Source organism: Protopterus annectens, chromosome 4.part0 (assembly GCF_019279795.1).
Source record: "Protopterus annectens isolate FY-2018-M chromosome 4.part0, PAN1.0, whole genome shotgun sequence".
Taxonomy (NCBI): Eukaryota; Metazoa; Chordata; order Ceratodontiformes; family Protopteridae; genus Protopterus; species Protopterus annectens.
In genome coordinates, this window is record NC_056733.1 from 1,523,860,819 (window position 1) to 1,523,884,812 (window position 23,994).

The window sequence follows — 23,994 nt, forward strand, 5'->3', positions numbered from 1 at the left end:
TTTTTTCCCAAAACCTCTGCACCACCGGTGTATACGAACGGGGAAATTTTACAAACTGAAAGCAAGAGAAGAAATGTTAGGGACTGCTTTTGCTATCATAAACCAGCATGCACAAGAGGCTGAGGGTGGTGAGGATGTCAATGCTGATGATCAACACACAGTGAGGAGGAGGAGAAGAGTGTACACACCCAGGGAAACCTACCAGGGGCTACATGAGCTGGAGATAGTGGAGCGCTATAGGGTGGACAGGGACCTCCTACAGCATATCGTTGAGCTGTGCCGGCCACACCTCAGACACAGAACCAACAGAGGGGAACCCATCCCAGTGGAAACCAAGGCATGTGTAGGCTTAAGAATACTAGCCACAGGTGCCTTCAAAAGGCCAACTGAGGATATCATGGGGCTCTCACAAGCATCAGCATCCAGGGTACTCCACCAGTTCCTCAATGCCAAGTCAGCACATGCCGATGAGCACATATATTTCCTCAAAACCCATAAGGCATTGGCCAACAATATGCATCTCTTTCAACAAATAGCAGAATACCTTGAAGTAGTGGGTGCTATAGACTGCATGCACATACACGTGAAAACACCACCCCATGAACAGGGCAGGGTCTACATAAACCGCAAGGACTACCCCTCCAACTGCCAGGTCATGTGTGATGCCCAGGGCATTATAATGAATGTGTGTACTGGAAGCCCTGGGAGCTATCATGATTCCCACATCTGGCATCTGATCCAGCTGTACCAGAGATTTGTCAGTGGGGGCATCCCATATGACCACCAAGTGGGGGATGCTGGGTATGCACTGGAGCCGTGGCTGATGACACCCATCAGAAATGCACACACACCCAAACAAGAGCTCCATAATGAGGCACACACACAAACAAGAATCATAATAGAGCGTGTGTTTGGGATGCTCAAGTCACAGTTCCGGTGCCTGGACACATCCGGTGGAGCCTTGCAGTACTATCCAGCTACATGTACTCAGATTTTCATGGTATGTGGCATGCTACACAACATGATCCTGCAGAAGCAGCTGCAAGAGGAACAGCATGGGGCAGTGCCACACAGCCCCCCACCATTGCCAAGGCCAGCGCAGGCACAGATTGACTCGTAGGAGGAACAATCTGAGCCTGCACCTGTAGGCAGAAGGAGGTGTGCATAGTATGCCTTGGCTTTGGCAAAGAGGCAAGGCATAGCACACACACTGACACAGTAGGAACCCATGGAATGGAAACTCTCTCTGACTTACACATACAGTAAAAGGGATGCCATAAATGACAATACCTGTGCTTTACCATGTATAGTGTGTGTACTATGTGCATCTGACACAGACAGCATTCCAACACCATCCTCAATACTGGCATAGCCGCAAGGTAAGTCACCCTTCCTATCAACAGCTGAATGCAGTAGTATGGACTGCTAGTTGTATCAATAGTATGGATGTGAACAGGCAAGGAAGAGAACTGGGTGGCTGAATGGGAAGGCTGCAGACAGTGGACAGCTATATAGGCAGCATGAAACCATAAGGGCAGCTATATGGGCAGCATGAAACCATAACAAATACTGGTGTCAACAAAGTAGCCAGTAATAGACAAGGTGAAAAAACCCACTGCAGGACCTGTGCTAGCCCAAATGTATGTCCATAGGACACACACATGCATGTCATGGAGGTTCACATACCCAATAACAGTCCACCCAGCCAGCAGGACAGGTGTAGATGAACACAAGGAAAGGCTGTGCTAAGGTCCTCAAGGTATGGCAATGGAGATCAACTCCCCTCAAGACCTACACTGAATATAACAGATCGGGAAGTGGGATGTCATTCATGAAGGGTAGGAAGTCTGAAATGGCAATGTAGGTAAATAAAACATATCCACTGTACTACACTGATATGCCTGTAGTCTGCAGGATAGGTCAGAATACAGATTTAAAAGGAAGACAACAGACTACCACAAATACCAGTGTAGTCAAAGCAAATGGCCACAGTTGGCAGGTGTGCCCCCCCAACCCCTATGTAAAAATGTATTAGCATCCATGTGCATGAGTAATAACAGTGAGCATAGAGTACCTGTGCTTGCCAAAGTAGAAGGATGGATTGCTTCATGTGTACAATATGCAGAGCTCTGAGTGTCAGGATGATGTGTGAAGGCCAACAGGGTATCTGATATAGCAAGTGGGTATAGCGGAAATGTCTACAATTGTCAGGTGTGCCCCCCCAACCCTATGTAGTATAGCAGTAGCATCTATGTGTGGGTATCACAGCAGCAGAGCACAGAGTACTTGAGCTGCCCCAATTATAACGATGGAATGTTGCATTTGTACAATATGCAGAGATCTGAGTGTCAGGTTGTTGTGTGGAAGCCAACAGAGTACCTGACATATCAGGTGGTTGTAGGAAATGTCCACAGTTGTGATGTGTGCCCCCACCAACCCTATGTAGAAATGTATTACCAGCCATGTGTGGGAGTAATAACAGTGAGCACTGAGTACCTGAGCTGATCAAATCAGCAAGATGGATAGTCACATGTCTAAAATAGGCAGAGCTCTGTGTGTTAGGTAGTTCTGAGTGGTATGCTGTGTGAAAGTGTTCAGCAAATAGCCATGGATGGTGTATCCTGGTGTCCAATGGTCAGTACTGCTGATGACTGGGCCAAGTCCACACAACTGCAGTGCCAAGCAGTCTGTTATCCCAGGAAGACATGTTGCAGCAGTAGACCATATGATATGTACAGATGTCACAACGGACACCATCTGGAAGATGGACATGGCATGAGTGTTGGTCCAGGAGGAACAGTACACACAGTACACAGGTGGAAGTACAGTAGCGAGACTGTGTAAAATTTCACAGTGAAATGGAGACACCCTTTGTTTGTACTTACAAGTTTACAGCACATCAATTGGTTGTGTAGTATGGGGAACTAAGATGTACTGTGGGCAAACACTGGCAGACCACAAAAGGCAGAGGCATGATGTATGTAGAAGCTGCTGGTGCCCACCTACTAGCCACTAGCAGGGGAAAGTGCCATGTATACCTGTGAGGCAGTTGCAAGTAGCTACCCTAGCACACATGCAGCCAGTCTGGCTCAACATCAGCCTCAGGTAACACACAGGCCACCTCCCTGCTGCAGTGAATGAGTACAATATGATTCCAACATTACTATGCGAATACTCACAGAATGCAGCATGCTGAATAGGTGTCCAAAGCAGGTGTGTCCATAGCTGTAAGATGCACCCTGCTAGCATTCACACTAATGGATAGATAAGGACAGAAACAATTGCCATCACCACCTTGCACACCTATCCTGTCAACACAGGGGAATACATTGCCATGCAGCCTGGGTCTGTACTACTGACAGAATGCACTGGCCTGCTACAGATAGCCTGCATCAGTACCCAATGCCCCACTGTCCTCTGTCACAGGTCTGTGTCATGCCCGTATCACCACTGTATGTTACCCCATGGACTCCCACATACTGACAAAACACAGTCCACAGAACACAAATGCAAGGACATATTGAGAAATTCCAGTAGTATGTCCAGCATGTTCCAATGCATGAACTGTGGACCAACCTATACATACTGCTGGGATGGAGTGGCAACTATAAGCATACCTATCAGATATCATGAGCATAATGGTAGGAAGAGGACAGATTAACAGCTTAGCATCACCACCATGGATTGTGTGAAGGGTGAAACCCTGATGTGTGCACATACTTATCATGGCTGCAAAAACTGGGATGGGTGGCCACAAACCTGCTTCCAAACCAAATGGTGAAGGGTTAATTAACAGAATAATGAGCCCTGCCTCTGGATAACCTCAATGAGTCTGAATACCTGGGAGGTATGGCCACAGCATGATATGGCCATCCTGTCATGGTGATAATTGTACAGGCATGTGACCCACAGCCACAACAGCACCAAGGTGCTGGACCATATACACAGACCCATCAGCAAGTGTCTGCAGTTTCCATGCCAGAATGACATGAGTGTGCAAGAATATGTAGGGTGCACACCACATTACTGGACAAAGCTGCATTCAACTTGTAATCCCAGGAACCTACTACCAGCACAGATGTATACCTGTCAGTAGTTGATGACATTAAACATCAGAGGTAAAACACCACATATCACTGAGTATCCCTGCCAACACCAGAACCATGTAGCAGAAGCACCACAGACACAATTAGCAACAATCTCACTAGCCTTTGCCCAGTGTCGACCCACATTGTCAACCAAACTACAGATATCCTGCAGAAGCAGGTTACTGGCTGTAGGTGTAGAGCACAAATACCTGCACTGGAGTACAGCCTACCTGGACTGGAGTCATGCATGCAATACAGACACTCATACTGGGCATATTCACACGCTTAGAGAAGCGAAGGCCATGTCAGAAAAAAAAATACAGATAGGTAATACTGAGCATGCTCACACACTTAGGGAAATGAAGCCCATGTCTGGAAACAACTGTGGACTATACACAGCAGTCAGTCACAGATGTCTGTGCAAACACTCCACATTACACACCAGTCAAGCTCTGCACACACAATGGATGAGAATATGCACATATATCCAAGGACAGTACACTATAACAGCTCAGACATACACATAATAGATGTGGGAAGAGAGTGACAGACAGTGATAGACAGCTTACTTCTCATGAGGCCTGTTCCATACAGCACACTCCCATTTTGCAAAAACATATGATGTGCAAATGTCCATCACTGTCCACAATTGCCCCTGGTAGTCTTCTAGTCAGTACACCTTTCATTGCCTTTCTTTCACAAGCCTGCTGATGTCATTCCCTGTGAAATGCACCTTTGGTGAAGGAGGATCCCAGTACTCTCCGTGGCATGTTCTGTAACTGTGTAATTCTCTAATGTGCTGTAGTAGGTAGGTGTTCTAATCCCATTCATGGCAACTGTGTGCATATGTGTAGGGCCCATTGCTTTTGTGGACAGTCAGTACAGCTGTCATTGCCCTTCTTTGACAAGTCTGCTAATGTCATTCCATGTAATATACACTTATGGTGAAACAGAAACCCAGTAATTTCTGTGGTGTGTTCTGTAACTGTGTAATGCTGTAGTGTGATAAACTAGTTAGGTAGGGGTTCTATATTCAGACATGGTAAGTGTGATTGTTTGTTTACTTTGTCAGAGTGGGGAGCAATTTTTATGGGTCCATTCACAGGCACTACAACCTTCATTGCCCTACTTTGGCAAGTCTGCTGACATCATTGACTGTGAAATACACCTTTGAGAAAAGATATCCCAGTAACCTCTGTAGTGTGTGCTATAACTGCATAATGCTGTAGTATGATAGACTAGTTAGATAGGGGTTCTATTTCTGGACATGGTAGGTGTGCTGCGTGTGTATTTGTAATACGTAACCTGTGTGGAGGTGGCTGTGACTGTGAACACCTGGATCCATTGAGGAGCCGGTTTTGTACTCTTCCTATATGGTGGCCATATTATATGTCACAACGTCCACCTTACAAGGATGACAGATGTCAATCAACGAAGATGCTGGGGTGCCACACCCCTACATGTGATACACGGCTGGGTGTACAAAGTAAGCAATCCTAGTATTACACAGAGTACACTAACACACTTGCCTAGACAGCTACCACTATGTTGGTAGTACCCTACATACTGTTCACAGATTGCATGCATGGTGTGATTGCAGTGGGCTACAGAGGGCATGGCACCCTGTCCATCAGTACAGTAGGCACATAACTGAAGACAGTGCACCTTCACTATGTTCCCCAATGGATGCCTACAACATCTGTGGTGCCATCACATGTGGTCCACAAAGGACTATCCATGAGCATGCTCTGCCACAAGTGGTCAGGAGTGGTACATGTGATGATAACAATCTGTGTACATAACATGGGCCTGGCAATCCAGGTACACTTCCGCATGTCACTGTACATGAATGTGTGATATGTGCACATCCCACATACCGTCCATGTCATGGACTATAGAACACATACATGGCAAGCATTGCACAGCACTGGCCACACACAATACTAACCCAGGTGACAGGATGATGAATACAATACCCACTGTGTGGGACATTCCAACACTACACACCTAATCCACACTCCAGACCATTGTCATGTGGCCTGATGCCAAGGTATACCCCTCACTTAGCCATGTACAGCCTTCTGGCACAGCCAACTGCTACACACTCGTGAAGCATTGCACACATGCACATCAGTACTGGCACCCTGTGCATTGTGTATGATGCTTCCAACCACATTCACACCTAGTACAACTCCCATTGGCATACTGAAGCATTCCAATTGATGTCAGACACCTTCACATGCTCTTTGCCCATATTATAGCATAGTAGCTCCTGTGGTGCATGTGATACCTGTGCAGTACTGTACTGTGGTAAAATAACTAGGTAGGGAGTGTATTCCAGACCCTGGAAAGTGTGGCAATGTGTATGAGTCTCTTGGAGAGTGTGGCTGTGTTGCCGCTGATGCCAGTCAATGTGAACAGGCACTTGTGCTACACCTACCGTATCACTGTTGCAGATGTCCCTCAGCAGTACACATATTTTTGGACAGCTCACCAACACATAAGCTATGTGGTGCATGCAATAACTGCATGCACATATGATAGTAATGCATTGTCAGTCAGGGGTTTGAATCCCTGTACTGGTATGTGTGTCACACAAACATGCTTCAGTTTTATTCTCCCACACCTTCCCTGACATACTTTGTCTCTATCTGTCCCTCCCACACCCTCCTGGTGGATGTGGATATGTACACCTGCTCTGCTTAGGCAGAAGCTAGTGTTTTGTAAGTGTTGGTCATGATCAGCTGATGGCCTCTGCACCAGTTGCAGTCCTCCTCTAGCTGAGTGAATGTGACACAGCTGTGGTAACATTCCCATAGCCAATTGCATGGAAACACAATGCAATATCTAGGAACATCATGTTGTTGCTGGGCCGTGAAAACCACTGTGAGTGGAACCTAGATCTGGTATTTAGCAAACATCATTACAGATGGGTTTGGGATTTACCTCCAACAACATACACTGTGGAAAACAGCCAACAGACGGGAGGGGATGTGCCAGACATGACTACAGAATATAAGTGTTGCTGTTCTTAATTTAGAGTAATGTCGGTTTAACAGGGTGTGTGTGTTTATGGCTAGTCTGCCTGTTTTAAGATCTGTCATGACAGTGCAATGTTTGTGAGGAAACCCTCATCTGTAGGGTCATCTGGAGACTGGTTAATGTGTTGAACCTTTTGTTCTTTGTGTTACTCACAGAACACCTATCTGAGAACCGCAGAATCATAGTGTGAGGATTGCAGTCAGTACATGGTGATAGCCATAAGAGTTACTGACTGCATATCCCAGATTGGACATACATCACAAAACACAGTGGTATGAAAGTAAATGTTTGAGGTTACCACAGCGCCATGCCAATATTGTGTGAGTGTTCATAGCACTACTCACATGTCTGTCACCCTTTGTACATATGCTATGAAGGATATGTGCATGTGTTCCCCTTGCTCTGCAACTATTTTAGATCTGGTGTCTTGTGGTAATGGGAATATCTATGCATGCTGTTATAAGCAATCCTGACTACTGCCGGCTATTACTGGTCCTTATCTGTTGTAATACGGCAACACCATAGCCCATATGGGAATGCCGATGTCAATCGACCCACCTGTCCCAACTCAACTGGCCATGGCACCAGGTACCAGCAGGTCTGGGTCCCAACCTGGGACTTCCCACTCCATTGTCCATACACAACCTTTGGAACTGCTGCAGGTGATGGTGCTTGGCCCCCCTGGGAGCGGAGGAGGACAGGAACCTATCACCCGCTGTCAGGTCCAGTCCATGGTGTGTAGGGAGCTCGGCAAAGAGTTTCAAGACCACCTATGCCAGCTTGAGGGCCACATGGTGCACTCAGAGCATGAGCCTGCACCTCCTACCCAGCCCCTAGCACAGCCACCTTTGAGGCCGTGAAGGTGCAGTGGTGACTGCCCATGGGTGGGGACCTCAGTCCCACTGTCTCCATTTGGGGGCTTCTGGGATTGTAACTTCAAAGCACCCCTCCCCGTGCAAGGTGTTTCCCCTCACATGTGTCATATACTGCCCATGTATGTTGTCTTGTCTGCCTTGTCTGTCATCCTACCTAACCTATCCTCCCCAGGCATACCTACTTTCCTTCCCCAACATCCCACTCACACCTTCAATAATGGGCAATCTGTTCCCAAATAATATCTCACCCCATACATAGCTGTCCATTCTGCACATGTGTCCACTAGGCACATGTAATGTGGTATAACTGGTGTCACAACATGTTATTGTTGTCCTCACCCCTCTCTCATAGATTCATAGGTTCAAAGGTAGGTACCAGGCTATCGGCCAAAGGGCCTATGTAAGCCTAGCCAACAAGGTTCCCTGGCTTACGCCACCCAAGAAAGTTATTTTCCTGTGCCACTGTCTAGCAGAGACACAGAAGTGATCCCTGGGGTGTATTTCCTATTTCCCATCCACTCATCAAGATTTTTCTTGAAGAGTGATAGTGAAGAACTTTGCTTCAGGGGTTTGAGTGTCCAAACCTACCTCCAACTCCAGTGCATATGCACAGCTGTTGCTGTAGAAGAACTGGGCAGCTATGGACCTTCCCTACATGCTTCCTGCACATCCCTAGCTATTTTTTCTACTGTCTTTCCCTCTTTGTGCCCCTTTTTCACCAATGTCTTATCAACCCTTTTTTTCTTTTCTTTAAAGGAAATTAGCACAGGGGTAAGCGGGAGTAAGCAGTTTTAAGCATTAGTAAGTGGCTTTGTGTGGGTTTGCAAGATGGTAAGCACTGTGTACACAAAGTAAGACATTTTGAGGCTAACCTGGTGTAACCAGATTTTACCAGCAGGCAGCATTGTTTACTGTTGTGCAAACTCGCGCAAACCCACTTACAACTGCTTAAAAGTGCCTTAATCACCCTGTATCTGACCACCCTTATTCTGCCCAGCAACAAAATAAACAGCCTCTGCAAGGCTCGAACTTGGGAGCCTGCACACCATAGTCAATGTGCTTTACCAGTAAGCCATCGTAGATATACATAACACTGATGTTTTCATGAACATAGCATCCAGCAATACCATTCATCAGTATGGGAAACATACTGATATATGTAGATGTATGTGTGTGTGTCCATATATGTGTAACTAAATAGATATATACTTCTCCCTCTCTATATTACATGTGTATATATATATATATATATATATATATATATATATATATATATATAACATACACATATCTATACATATCTACATATAGGCATATACATACTGCATACAGCCAACACCTGCATGCCTAGACCCATAATTTCATACCCATAGTCCCCTCAAACCACCCCCATGCTCCTCGTCCACAGCAGTCCTCCATTCTACAAGTTCCAGCCAAATCTAAGCACACCACTACACATTGCCCACTCTCTGCTTCTCGGGACACATCATGTAAGTTGTCTCGACCTATGGATCTTCAGGCTTCCCAAACATTTAGTCCGCAAACATACATACCCTTCTTTGCTTACCTTTGAGGCATAGTATTTTACTCCAAAGACTCTTTTTAGAAGAAGTTTGGGGTCGACCCACCAGGGAAGGACATGCATTTGTTTCAAGATTAGATGGAGCAGGTTGACACTGTTACTCCCACTGGTAGTATCCTGGCAGTAGTCTGGAAAGCAGTGCTGTGCTACGCTTACCGGCGCTTATTATTTGATTTGCATGATATTTGCCTTTTGGCATTGATTTCCCCTTCATTACATGTTATACATGTGTCTTGTATCCTTGAGTCATGTGTAAGTACACTGAATGGGGTCCTGGGAACTTCTGCACTTCATTACAATAACACATACTGATGTCTTTCACAGGTTCAGTTTGGTTATACTATGGTGGGGACATGTTTACTACTACTTCATTTTGCTGTACTTCTGTGATGGCTTGGTGGATAGCTAGGGTCTATATTATATTCTCGAAAGCCGACAATGTCGAATCTGACATTGTCAACACAAGAATATCAAACGCTCAGAATCTCGAGCGTGTAAACAGAAACCTCCGTAAGGGGAGTTTTCCATTTACTGCAATGTAGTGCGGTCTCAGAGTTGGTATATTTAAGTAGTGGGGGGGTGGGGGGTGCAGCCCCCATGTGGGGGGTGCAGGGGGGCTTGCCCCCTGATTAAACCCGTTAGGGTGCTTTTTTCTTCATTTTTTTTTGTCTTTTTATAAGGTCGATGTTTGAAGACATCGACCATATGGTGTTGACTATATGTTGTTCTATATTTTCAAACATCAAACTTATAATATAGACCTGATAGCTACTAGGACTATGATGTATAGGGTCCTGGGTTTATGACCTGTATGTCTGTTTATTTTGTAGCTGGGCTGACAAAGGCCCATTGGATACAGAGTGATTAAGGCACTTTAAAGCAGTTGTAAGGCCTTAAGCCCGCTTACTAGTGCATACATATGCTTACTATTGCTTATTTGTGTTTACACCTGCTTACTAGTGCCTTATTCAGTCTGACACTGATACTTCACATGCGCATTTCTTGTGGTACTCCAGTTCATATATATATGCTATTTAGTGGGTTTTGCAACAAAAGTATTGGTTACAACATGCTTTGCCATGTAACATAGACTGTGCTACAGTGGGACTCGAACCGGCAATGCCTACTCATTGGGCGGATACTCTGCCCACTACACTATTGCTGTTCTGCTTCATTTGCATATTTCTACCATAATGTCATACCTATGGTTCCTTCCATCAGGCCCCGAGCTCCACGTACACAGCATCCATCCATTCTCCAGTTGCTAGCCCAGCCATACCACACCTCCACACATTGCCCTCTCTGCACGTCTCGGTACTCTACTAGTGTACTGTCTCGACCCAAGCTTCTGCAGGCTCTTCATCTGTTTAGTCCACATATGTATGAGCCTTGCCATGATGGTACTCTGATACTGGAGCAGATATCAATGTTTCTCACAATTTGTGGTTGGTCCCGCCAGGGACGGACCTGTTGTTGTGTCAAGATTAGACTTAGCTGGTTTACACTGTTTCTCCCACTGGTAGCATCCTGCCAGGTGTTTGAGAATCAGCAGTTTGCTCACACACCTGGCCAGCCTCATCTCCCAGTTCCGTGGAACCGATGCCCCAGGTGTGACATTCTGTGCATGAAGCATGCCCACACGCCCCCACGGTGTGCACCGTTTTTTATTATTCTCTTCAGTATTATGCAAGACTACTGTTCTCACAGTATGATTGGATAGGCACTGTTCTTTGATACACATAGACTGCTCAGAATACTGTGATTGAGCAACATACACATGTTTGCTGGCATTAATGTACATACTTACATACATTTCCTATACTGTAAAATGACTCTGCTAAATGATATGTTTGCGATAATAGCAGCTGTATGTGTGTCTGCCATGGCTTAGTGGAAACTCACTTTGACTATAGTGTGCAGGGTCGGGGGGGTTGCAACCTGGAACTGCAGATTATTTTGTTACTGGGCACGACGAGAGCTGTTGGCTACAGAGTGACTAAGGCACTTTTAAGCGATTGTAAGCGAATATGCGCTGGTCTGCACGAGGGTCAGCATTGCTGACCTCCGGTTACGGCGTCTTACACTGGTTAGCTTCTACATTGCTTAATCAGTGTGGGCATTGCTTACTGCCGCCCAAACAGGCTTAAACCCACTTACTCCTGCTTACCCCCATGCTACTTTATGTATTTATTTTATATTTGTTGACTGGGACAATCCGACTGGATGCTTGTTCATTTTCAGCAGTGGCCTGGGGAGTAGAGCTCCACAGTAAAACCCAGCTACTCATTACAAGTAATACAGAGGTGTTCCCATTCATAGAGAGTAACAGACTTAACATAGCTACGTAACATTTTCTTCATGCTTAGTTTACGTTAACACGTCAGTATTATACATGCTTAGGTCAGGTTTACATGTCAGGTATGACTGTTGACAAAGGTCAGTTTAAGGTGAAGTTAGATTCCAGTTTAACAGTTCTGGATAGGTTACACTCAAGTATTTGGGTTAGGTTTAGTTATTCAATACTTGTGTGGTAGAATAGAAGAGACTAGTGAAGGAGTAGGTAGGTAGGTAGAGGGAGAGACATTGTAACTGTATAGCAGGCTGTTGGAATAATTGGTAGGGGAGCAATAGGGAAGGTTTGAAGGATGCTGGGATTTGTATGCGAGGCAGGACAAGAGGTGTCAGTTTCACTAGTTGATGTAAGGGTATAGAGTGTAAGGTGGGGTTTAGCCAGGTGGTGAGCATGTGCTAATCCAAGTGTTCTTGAGATGTACCTTCAAGTGTTATTTACATATGTCCTTTTGGACAGCTGAGGTAATACATGTGGGTAGGGAGTTCCAGGTTCTGTCAATATAGTTGGGGAAGAGGGTGTCACCTACTTGTAACTTTAAACATTAATAGAAATGAAAACGGGGTTGATAGGTAAGTGGTGTTAAAGGGGCACAAAGAGGGTAAGATAGTAGGGGAAATAGCCAGGAATGTGCAGGAAGGCTGAAGGGAAGATCTACAGCTGGCCATTTCTTCTCCAGCAACAGCTGTGCATATACACTGATTTTGGAGGTAGATTTGGACACTCACACTCCTAGGTGGGGGTAAGGACAACAATAATAAGTTGTGATGCCAATTAGATTGACTTACATGCCTACAGTGGGGTATTGCAACCATGTGTTCTTTGGTGTAACTTAGTGGGTTTTGCAACAACACATCTGGTTATACCATACTTTCCCATGTAAAATAGACTGTGCTGCATTGGGATTCATACAGGGAATGGCTACTCATTAAGTGACAGCTCTGCCCAATTCACACTATTGCTTACTTCCATGAGGCGGTCCGATTAGAAGCACTCCAGCCAACACCTGCATGCCTCGACCCATAATTTCATAACCATAGTTCCCCCCAAAGCCTCTCCTCTACAGCACTCATCCTTACTCTGGGTGCAGGACAGGTCTAACCACACCACTACACACTGCCCACTCTCCACTTCTCCAGACCCATCTCGCTCATTGTCTTGACCCATGGGTCATTAGGCTTTCCAAACCTTGTAGTCCGAGTACATAATCATTGTATGAACGGGACTCCAATTACCAGTAATTTTTGGGTTGTCCCACAAGGGACGTTCCTGTCTATGTTTCTAGATTAGACTTAGCGGGTCCACAGTGTTTTCTCCACTGGTTGTATCCTGCCTGTGGTTTGGGGAGCAGTGGATTGTGTACTTTGTTTGTGTGTTTATTTGTATGTTTCCCCTGTTTGGCTGGAGGGACAATGGTACATGTTACACATATGTTGACTGAGCCCCTCACCCCCATTGGTGGTGCCTGTGATCATATGTCACTCTTATGTCCTGTGTCATATCATAGATATATATCTGTGTATATATACACACACACACACACACACACACACACACACACACACACATATATATATATATATATATATATATATATATATATATATATATATATATATATGCATACACACACACACACACACACATATATATATATATATATATATATATTGCTGTATATATATATATATATATATATATATGTATATATATCTAACGACATGTGGATGTATGGTTGTCTGCATATGTATATATCTATATGTGGGTATTTATATATATGTATGTCTATATATGTATACATATGTACTACAGAGAGGGAGAGATATATATCTATTTAGTTATGGATATATATATATATATATATATATATATATATATATATATATATATATATACACATACACATAGATCTACATATATAGCTACATGTCCTGTAATGTTGACTGGTATTGCTGGATACTATGTTTGTGGAAACGTCAACCTTATGTATATCTGCAGTGGCTTAGTGGTTAATGACATTGTCTATGGTATGCAAGGTCCTGGGTTCGAGCCTTGCAGGCATTGTTTATTTTGTTGCTGGGCAGAACACTGGCCGTTGGGTACAGAGTGCTTAAGGCACGTCAAAGCAGTTGTAAGCAGGTTTGCACAGAGGTAAGCCCTGCTAACTTCCAGTTACAGTGTCTTACACTCAGTTAGCTTCTAAATTGCTTAACCTGTGCAGGCAGTGCTTACCCCTGTGCAAACAGACTTAAACCCATGTATGTTTCCCATATACCTGACTTAGACATTCCTATTAGGTTTCCTGTGCATACCGAGCAACCTTGTGTGCCATGTATGCTTTGCGATACCTACAAATACAACCATTAGTGTAAACGAAGTCACACATGAAGTCTATTGTTATTACCAGGGAAACATTTGTCCCATGCGGGACAACCCAAAAATTGGGTATTCTGCTTTCCGCTAAAACCATGGCTGCAAAGGTATGCATGGCTATATGCATGGACTACAGCATGTGGCAGGTCTAGGATACTTGGGTCGGGACAATATACAGGATGAGTCCCGAGGGGGGGGAGGCATGGAGGGTGGGCAATGTGTGGTGGTGTGGCAGCTATGGGCCTGTAACCAGGGAAGGGATGGTGGCTGCGTGTGTGCAGCAGGGGGGGGCGTGGAACTGTGGGTAATGAATGTATGGGTCGAGGATGGCCTGGGTTGGATGGGCCTGTACTGTTCGGCCTGCCTAGTGGGTGGGGGAGAGGGTAATGTGATATAAACATGTGAAAAATAAAAGAAGACTAATTTAAATCCCTATTTAAATGAAACACTTACAATAAAATGAACTTGGTAGTGTATTGCAGGGTGGACGTGTTTGGCTGGAGGGGTATGCCAGTTCGTACAACATATATTGTTTGGGGCCTCTCAACCCCATTAACAGTGCATGTGGACATATATGTTTCTGTTAATCTATCATTGCTATCTACAGATGTCTAGCCATATATACCTATATGGGTATATATATTTGCTTACATATTTATAACTATGTTCGTATATACCTACGGAGATATATAGCTGCGTACATATATGTAACTTGCTGTGTATATGTGGACATATAGGTGTTGACATATATATGTGTAGATGTTGGCATTTATATGTATATATGTTCATATATTTGTGTGTGTATATATATATATATATATATATATATATATATATATATATATATATGTAACTACATATATAGATATGTTGTATCCATTTAGATATTAATATATTTACACACACACACATATACATCTAGATGTAGGTATACATTCTCTGTAGTGTTGCATGACTGGGCTGGATGTTACGTTTCTGAAAACATAGAATTTATGCGTATCTGGCATGGCTTAGTGGTAAATCATTTTGTGCATGGTCCTGGGTTCGAGCCTTGCAGAGGCTGTTTATTTTGTTGCTGGGCAGAACACCGGCCGTTGGATGCAGAGTGATTAAGGCACTTTAAAGCAGTTGTAAGCGGGTTTGTGTGGGTTTGCATGGAGGTAAGCATTGCTAACTTCCGGTCACAGTTTCTTACACCCAGTTAGCTTCTCCTTTGCTTAATCTGTGTAGGCAGTGCTTACCCCCACGCAAATGCACTTAAACACGCTTACTATCATATGCTTACTACTGCTTATCTGTGCTTACACCTGCTTACTGCTGCCTTATTCATTATGATACTGACTCTTCACATGTGCATTTCCTGCAGTACTCCAGTTCATAAATATATATTTACTGGATTTTTCAATACAAATATTGGTTATGCCATGCTTTGCCATGTAAAATCGACTGTGCTGCAGTGGGACTCAAACTGGGAATGCCTGCTCATTAGGCGAATGCTCTGCCCACTACACTATTGCTGTGCTGCATCATTTGCATGTATCTTCCTTTGTTATCCTCTTCAGCCTTTTAAGCAGCTTTAACCATAGCAAAGCAATGGGTACACCCGCGCACCTATGGTTAGCTGTACTCAGAGTTTTAACAAACAGTAAAGGGGTTTCTTCTTTTGATTTTTATGTCCTGTTGCTGTTGTACACATGGGGGACAGTTGGTGCTGCTATGCGGACACCTTTGAGCGGTCTCGCTCGTTTATTTCCACTTTCTGCTGTTCAGGAGTGTGTTTCTTCTGAGAGCTCTGCTCTCAGACATGCCCTCTGCACTCTTACATGCTCCGTGGAAGCCTGGGAGGTCAGGCAGCACACCTTCATTAATATGCATGGTGTGCTGCCGTCCTCCTCCTACACGGGTGCTTCCATGCAGGACTACACTAGTCCTGCACGGATGATTAGTGAATCCAGGGGATTGTCTAGTTTTAGCTGATATAATTTCTAGTGTGCAGCTAGTATTGCTAAGACCACATCTGTAACTGTAAGCAATGGATAGTACTCTCTTTCAGTCACTTTATTCAGATCTTATGAATCAATACAAATGGAAACCATGTCTTACTTTATAAACTATTTACCTACTTTATTGGATTTTCCTTGTTGCATGTATCACTGGTAAAGTTCCAGGATCTATTCACATGTGATATTTTCCTGACAATGTTCCTAATTGTGTGATTAATTCATGAAGGATGTCATCACTGTGGCTCTACATAGTATTATTGAAGCTTCTCTGACAGTGCGACTGCTCGTGGAAGTATATAGGAACATATTCACTCTGTGTTTTTGCACAAAATTATCATTCCTAGTTTGTCCCAAGCCAACAGACTAAATATTTGGAAAATTAGCTTCTTTAAGTGTCATGGTTAGAAATAAGATATTGCAGTTCTTATTTTTATATTAACATAACAGTATCTTTTGAGTCAATAGCTTTACTTGGTACCTTGACTAAGTTAATATGTGCACAACTCTTTTCTTATCTTCTATTTAGCCACAAGGCTTCAAAAATGTCTTCAGATACAATATTATATTCTGTACCTGTGCCTATGTTAAAGTTAATATCTTATTATTTGTATTTATTGCCAACAATCTGAATTAAATACTTCAGACTTTATTGCATCAACTTTGCAATTTTATAATGGCCACAAATAACATATTTAACATTTCTGTTCAGTGACATGCAAGTTGTTTGGAATCTATTGTTCTTTACTTTTACACTTCACTTGCAAAATGATTCTATTGCAGCTTCTAGAAAACTAATTAGATGAAAAACATTTCTTCTTCTCTTGCTTACTGACACACTTAGTAGAAATGACATGACTTTTAGCTGTACCATAGTTCTTGTTCAACTCATGGCTCTCTTTCTGGTCTCCATTACTGTTAGAGTGCCTTTTTAGTTAATGTGGCATTTTTGACTTTTAGCTGATTCAGATTTCATTGTGCATGCTTCAATTTCCAAAGTTAATTGTAGTTTCACTTACTCCACTGGTGTCTAAAGATTATGATCAGATAAGGTCTGCATCTTTTAATCCTGTTTCTTTTATGATCATTTGTTATAGCACATGAAGACAAAATTGGCTTAGCGACAGACTGTGGCAAATTTTTATCACATAGATAATAATCTGATCTGAGGCCATTTCACCAATATGTATTTTGTTGGACAGCTGGAAAATTGATATAGAGAGTAAAGTTCCTATGCACAGAACTATTGGTAAGGGGGTTATTGTGTCCTAGGAATGATTCAAGTACTAAGCCTGGGGCAAAGAAAGCAAATGAAATTCAGTACTATACAAATGCAATCTTACATACTGGGAAACACAGTCTTGAATTTTACTGTAAACTTTTTTTTTTTTTGCACTACTGAAGCTTATCCTGACTTGGGTATCTTGATAGACAGAAGGTGAATTTTTGAAAAGCACATAACTGAAATGGTTTTAAAGTAAGTCTGTACAACATATGTTTAGAATGGGTGTGTACGTGTGTGTGTGTGTGTGTGTGTGTGTGTGTGTGTGTGTGTGTGTGTGTGTGTGTGTGTGTGTATGAATTAGAAAAAAAATTCTGTGTTAAAAAAAGGTAGCATAAAGAAAGTAGTGTGGAAATGACATTTTAAAGTTTCTGTTTCCAATCTCATTTTATTACAATTTCAAAAGTATTATAATTTAGTATAGCAAGCAAAGGTGAATACCAATTCTCACAGCAGTCATTGATAATTGGTTGTTTTCTGCCTTCTATTGCAGACTGGGAAAACACCAAAACCTGACTTTTTGAGTTATTTTTGGATATATTATATATAGAAGGGTACAGACATGCCTGCATGCACAGATTATGGACAATGTTCAGAACATTGCTAGCTAATGCATGAATACAGTATAAGTAAGGAGATACAGCTATTCATCTTACTATATATTGACAGATTTTTTTGTAGATAATGTACGTTTTGCAGACCTTTAAATTCCTAACCTTCCAAGCTAGAAACAAGGATGTAACTATTTGTATGGATCTATTTTCTTTACATGAAAGTACATTTCAATGAATTGTACTTACCTGAGCTGAATCCACCAAAGTACCAGTTCAACAAATGAATAGACTGCTGAATTCCTTTCCCTGTGAAAGGAACCACTTGGACACCATGGTAACCAAACAAAACAGAGGAAAAGTAAGCCTACCAAGCCCACCCAACCCCCCCACCTAAATATACCAACTCCGAGATCGCAATACATAGGAGAGAGGGCAGATTCCACTATGCTGGCCAAGTGGTTCCTTTCACAGGGGAAAGGAATTTGGCAGCCTGTTCACTCGTTGAACTGGGGCTTTGATGAATTCAGCTCTGGTAAGTACAATTTGTTGAAACGTGCTTTCATGTAAAGAAAGTAGATCCATTTGTGTGTGTATATAATATATATATATATATATATACACACACACACACACACACACACACACACACACACACACACACACACACACACACAGCATTTTAGACACTGAAGAAACAAATTCATGCAAATATTTTTTTCTGCTGCTGCTGATAAATCTAGGTTGATATTCAAAGGTAAAGCTTGCTGTAATTTATAGATTATGAAATGCTGACCTGAGATCCATTGCAAATAATTCTCACAATGAACCAAACCTTCAAAAAAACATTGTTTTTCTTGGAAACAGTCAAGTTACTGTATATTAAGTCCCAAATCTATCCTGCAAATGTTTGCTACCATATTCACTATTATAATTAGTATGTTTCCCTAAGTATAACAGGTAGCAAGGTACATTATAACACATACAAAGCAGTGTATCTGTTTTATCATTACAAATATACAGCTCTTTCAGCTGTCTGCTGTTAGCCTTAAAGCCATTTGCCCTTAGCCTCAAAGCTAACATGTTTTTGACCTGACTGGTTGTAAGTTTCCATTTAACATCTTAAATGATCATAATCTCTATGTAAAATGTGTTAATGTATTGAAAGGCTGACAAACACAAGCTGGAAAACTGTCCGTTTGATCACTTTCCTTCAACAGAAATATAAGGCAAGGATGCACATTATTATATTAGGGACTATCACTTCAAGAATGTGTTAGAGAAATCTAACACCATGTGGGGAATATATTCATTTATGGAAGGAAAACATTCTATATACTTTTGGTTCAGGGAGTTACAGTTGAGGGTTGAGGATCACAAATATCGCAGAAGCATCTTTTAAGTGAGACCAAATGTCAAAGTATAACATTTCAAAATGAGATTAAAAAAATAAAATTGTGGTCCAACCAAATTCTCAAGTAGTTTAATTTCTGTAATGTGTCAATATTCAACTCGATGTCCATTGAATCTGGTATCTAAAACTACTTGTTTTAGTAAGCTCTCGTACTACTTGTTTGAGATCTATCCCTTGTAGGGCATCAGTGATAACCTGCACTATGACTGCTGTCAGGGTGATACAATTAAATTAAAATTAAACTAAATGTAATTTCTCCCAAAGCAATACTTCTTGTTTTTCTCTTATCCTAAAGATGCCTTTCATTTTGCCTGCACGTGGAGATCTTTACTGATTTTGTTGCCACTCTCAGTCTCCATTGTGGTCACAGCCTTGTTTCATCCTCATTTACTTAGTTCCTTCATTATCCTATTTTATCCATCATGCCCTCTCATAAATCATACAGCCCAGTCTGTCTATATTTTATTGCTGTACTCTGTATACCATGGACTGGTACAAATTAATGTTTTCAAGATTCACTCCACATGGACTTGAGAGAAAAAAAAAAAACAAGTTCCTGGCTGATGTACTACAGGTTAAACAAAAATTAAACAAACAAAAACTCAAATCCAAACAAAAGTTTCCACTTGTACTCTTCTTTCACTTACACACAAAATACTATAATGGATATAGTGATAGGCTAATATATGAAACCTTTACTTATTTTAATATGGCAAGCAAAAATGAATGCCAGTTTTGATAACAGTCAATGACAGTTGTTTTCTGCTTTCTATCTCTGAGTGGGAAAACAGCAAAACCTGACATTTGTGAGTTATTGTTGGACAGATTATATAGAGAAAAGCACAGACATACCTAAGCAAATTGGGATGGTGGTCCATGTGCCATTCAAACACTGTACCCTTGGCTTTCCTTGCAATTTGTAGTTCTTTGAACATTGGAATGTTACGGTTAATCCATTGTTATATGGTGGCGGTATCATTTCTATAGTGTCTCCATGACGAATACGTGGTAGCTCTTCACATTCCAGACTTTCAACTGCCACAATAATATGACATATTAAAAGCATTATATTTTTATTACCATTTTCATAACAATATTAGCCTTACGTTAAGATCATCTTCCATTACTTCAAAATCCATTTAAAAATCAATTTCCTTGAAGTATTTCACCTTTGAAATGCAACTTGCACAGTTTGCATTATCAGTAAATGTCCATTAGACCTATCTAGTAAGACAATTCCACCTTATAATTCAACCAAATACAGCAGATATGCCAATCTCCTCAATAATTAGCTGCATTAAACAGCATCACATATTTTGTCTTTTTATGTTTTTTTTTCAAACATGTATTACATTTTCAAAGGTGCAGCAAACGCATATATTAGCAAAACAACTGTACTATTTATTTATATCTGAAGGAACAGGGTCTAAATTTCATATGAAGATATAACGGTCATCTATATAGAATCAGGATAACAGATATTAAGGAGTGGGGGTATTCTGTGTTGCATAGTATACCCATTCATTATACTTGCATACAGCTATATCAAAGTTACACACTTGTATCCCAACTGAGGTTAGCCAACAAGATTAAACCACTTTATTTCAATAATCCTGTTTTGCTGAAATGTTAGAAAATGGCTATATCTGCATGATTAGATAGTAAGCTGCTATAGTAATGTGCTACAACACTCTCCATTCTCTTTTTTGTACTGGAAGGTAAGGCAAAGAACAATCAGAACTTGTGCCTTCCCAAAGTATTACTAATTGCCCTAGATATGCTGGCAACTTATTTCAAGATTTTTCCAAAAATATTGGATTTCCAAGAGTCAATGGAATTTTGAGGGCACCACTAACATGAAGTGTTAGAAGCTGGAAATATGTGCTAGTTTTTGTAGCTGGTATAAGCTTCTCTGATTTTTTTTTATGCAATGTTTTTCCTCAGCAGGGACAAAGTGACAGTGTGTGGGGTACCTACAATATGGGACTTAAGCTTCTCGGTGAGAGCAATATGTAAAATACATTTATGCCCTTGACACTAAGATTGTGAGAGGGACATGACAGGAGGCCTAAGAAGTTCCCACAAGATAGAAGTCAGTTCTGCAGTTTCTAATATATCCTTGAAGATTTTCTAAGAGATGGTTGGTAATGCTTATTATGGGCAAGCTTGATTTGAGCAAGTTAGTTCTTAGTCCAGTGGGGAAAGTGGAAGCAGTGGTCTAAAAGTCTACCTCAAAGTCAGTTTCAAAGAGGTATGGCAAGTCATACCTAGAAATTTAAAATCAGCAATGACATTATTTAAAAAAATAAGTGCAATCGACATGGAAGTGCAAGAATGACCATGATTCAGGAGGTGGTGGTATCAATGTATGCACCCCTCCATATGCCTAGAATGTTCTCCAAGTTAGATAGAGGCACCATTCTGATGTGCACTAGACCCTGAGCATATAAAGCTTATATGTGTGTGCTAAGAACATGATTATCTGAAGAAAGAAAGGAAAGTTGAGAGTTATATAATCATAAATTTTAACTGATAGAGATAATTATTTCCACTGAGGGAAGTGTGTGTGTTTCAGATAAGAAAACAAGAGATTCAGTTTCAATGCCAGTGACAAGGGTGTAAGATTTGTGGAGATGATGTAGTACTAAAGAAACACTACAACACCGTGGGAACCAGAGAATTAAAAAAAATGAATAACTGAAATAACTGGAATAGATATGTACTCCACTCAAAAATAAAATTTAGAACTCCTATCAAACTAAGGAATAAATACCAGAAAATGTTTATTTGATGCATAGCATGCTATTTTAGCCCCTTCCAGATTTCAGTGAGATTTCTTCAGAGCACAGTAATGAAATAATAGCCAGATCTCAAAATTTAAAAGAGGTTTTATAGGGTCATCAGCTAAATGCATGTTTTATTTAAAACAGTTTTATGTAAATTGCATTTTTTTGTTACAGCTATCCATTGCTTCAAAGTTAAATAAAGATTATTTCAGTTCTTTACATGTGTTCAACATTTTGTCTATGAACTGGTGCTGACCTTAGCTCTTCACTGCTATCTTTTACATAAAATTCTAAGTAGGTTATGGAGGCTACAGCCCACTGAAGGGGCTAATCTAAGTGAAGGTTTGCCATAATTGTTTCAGTGTGAATGCAATCATATATCATGCTTTTTTCAATAAAATATTATCCATAATACTTATTAACATCTGTCTTTATTTTATAGTATACAGTGTTATACTGAAAGAATCCTTCCATTCTGTACACTTTAATATATATATATATATATATATAAATATATATATATATATATATATATATATATATATATATATATATATATATATATATATATATATATATATATATTTCATCAAAGTAATCTAACCCCTCACTTTTTTGCTTAATTGTAATTCACAGAGATAATCTTTTTTCTTGCTATAGCCTCCAATACTAGCCTAAAATGTTCACTAGCTGCTTTCAAACACCCTTGTAAAGGCAGATGCATGATTTCACATTTTGATGTTAAAGTTTTGCTTCCACTTTCTTGATCAAATGCAGGCGGTTTTGTATGTGCAAGTCTCAGCAGTACCAACTACTTTGTGTAGTCTGTGTAGTTTCATATTCTTAGCTATTGTATAAGCGCTTTATATCAGCCTCACAATTACAGCACTCCTAAATATGCTAAAAAGAGTAGTCACAGTATAGTCCTTGTGAAGCACTACAAAATGCGATAGCCAGTGTCTTGTACATTTTTGTTCATTAGCTTCAGTGCAGCCTGTTACATCACACCTTGTACCAGCTTTAGTAACAAATATTTTAATAGCAATTTCTTGTCGGGGAAGATTGACATACTTTACTAAAATCTAGGTAAACCAGGTGAACTACTATTGATAATAAACTGTACTAAACTGGTCTAAAGTAATTTTTTGTAGTGTCTGCAATTTTAAAACATGAATAACAAGGAGGGACATGAGTCTGAGTGCTGCATCTTGTCAGTGTTATCAGAAGTACAGTAAACTAGACCAGATTATGTAAATACAAGACTCTGAATGAGATTTCAAGTGCTAGTAATTTAAAGCACACTTACAAACATTGCATTCCTTTTTTTCAGAGCTAAACAATATCTTATCTTCCAAAGTAGATAATTAACATATTGCATAAGTATCCAAGAACATCTAATAAACATTTACTTATATAGTACTTAAAGATCTTTATGATTTTCAGAAATGCAGTTATTGTTTCAAAATAGTCATCAGTATAAAAGAAGAGTATTACAAAGGACTGTGAAACATTTTCTCCAGCATTTTAATAATATCATCTAGTTGTTTCAATAATTATGCATTTTTAGTTATTTCAGGCCATGAATTGTCTGAATATCTAGTTGGCAATTTGATGTCTGTTCTGCTGATATTGAGGTATTAGGAACTTCCTT

The 23,994-nt window shown here is 41.1% G+C and overlaps 1 protein-coding gene across 1 annotated transcript in view; it reads right to left on the minus strand.

Moving 5' to 3' along the window:
• Positions 1-23,994, minus strand: part of LOC122799938 (coagulation factor XIII B chain-like) — a 479,343-nt gene that overhangs the window by 66,087 nt on the left and 389,262 nt on the right. Inside the window, exon 6 of the mRNA XM_044069346.1 lies at positions 20,410-20,592. Coding sequence (XP_043925281.1) covers positions 20,410-20,592 — 183 coding nt within the window. The remainder of the gene's footprint in view (positions 1-20,409; positions 20,593-23,994) is intronic.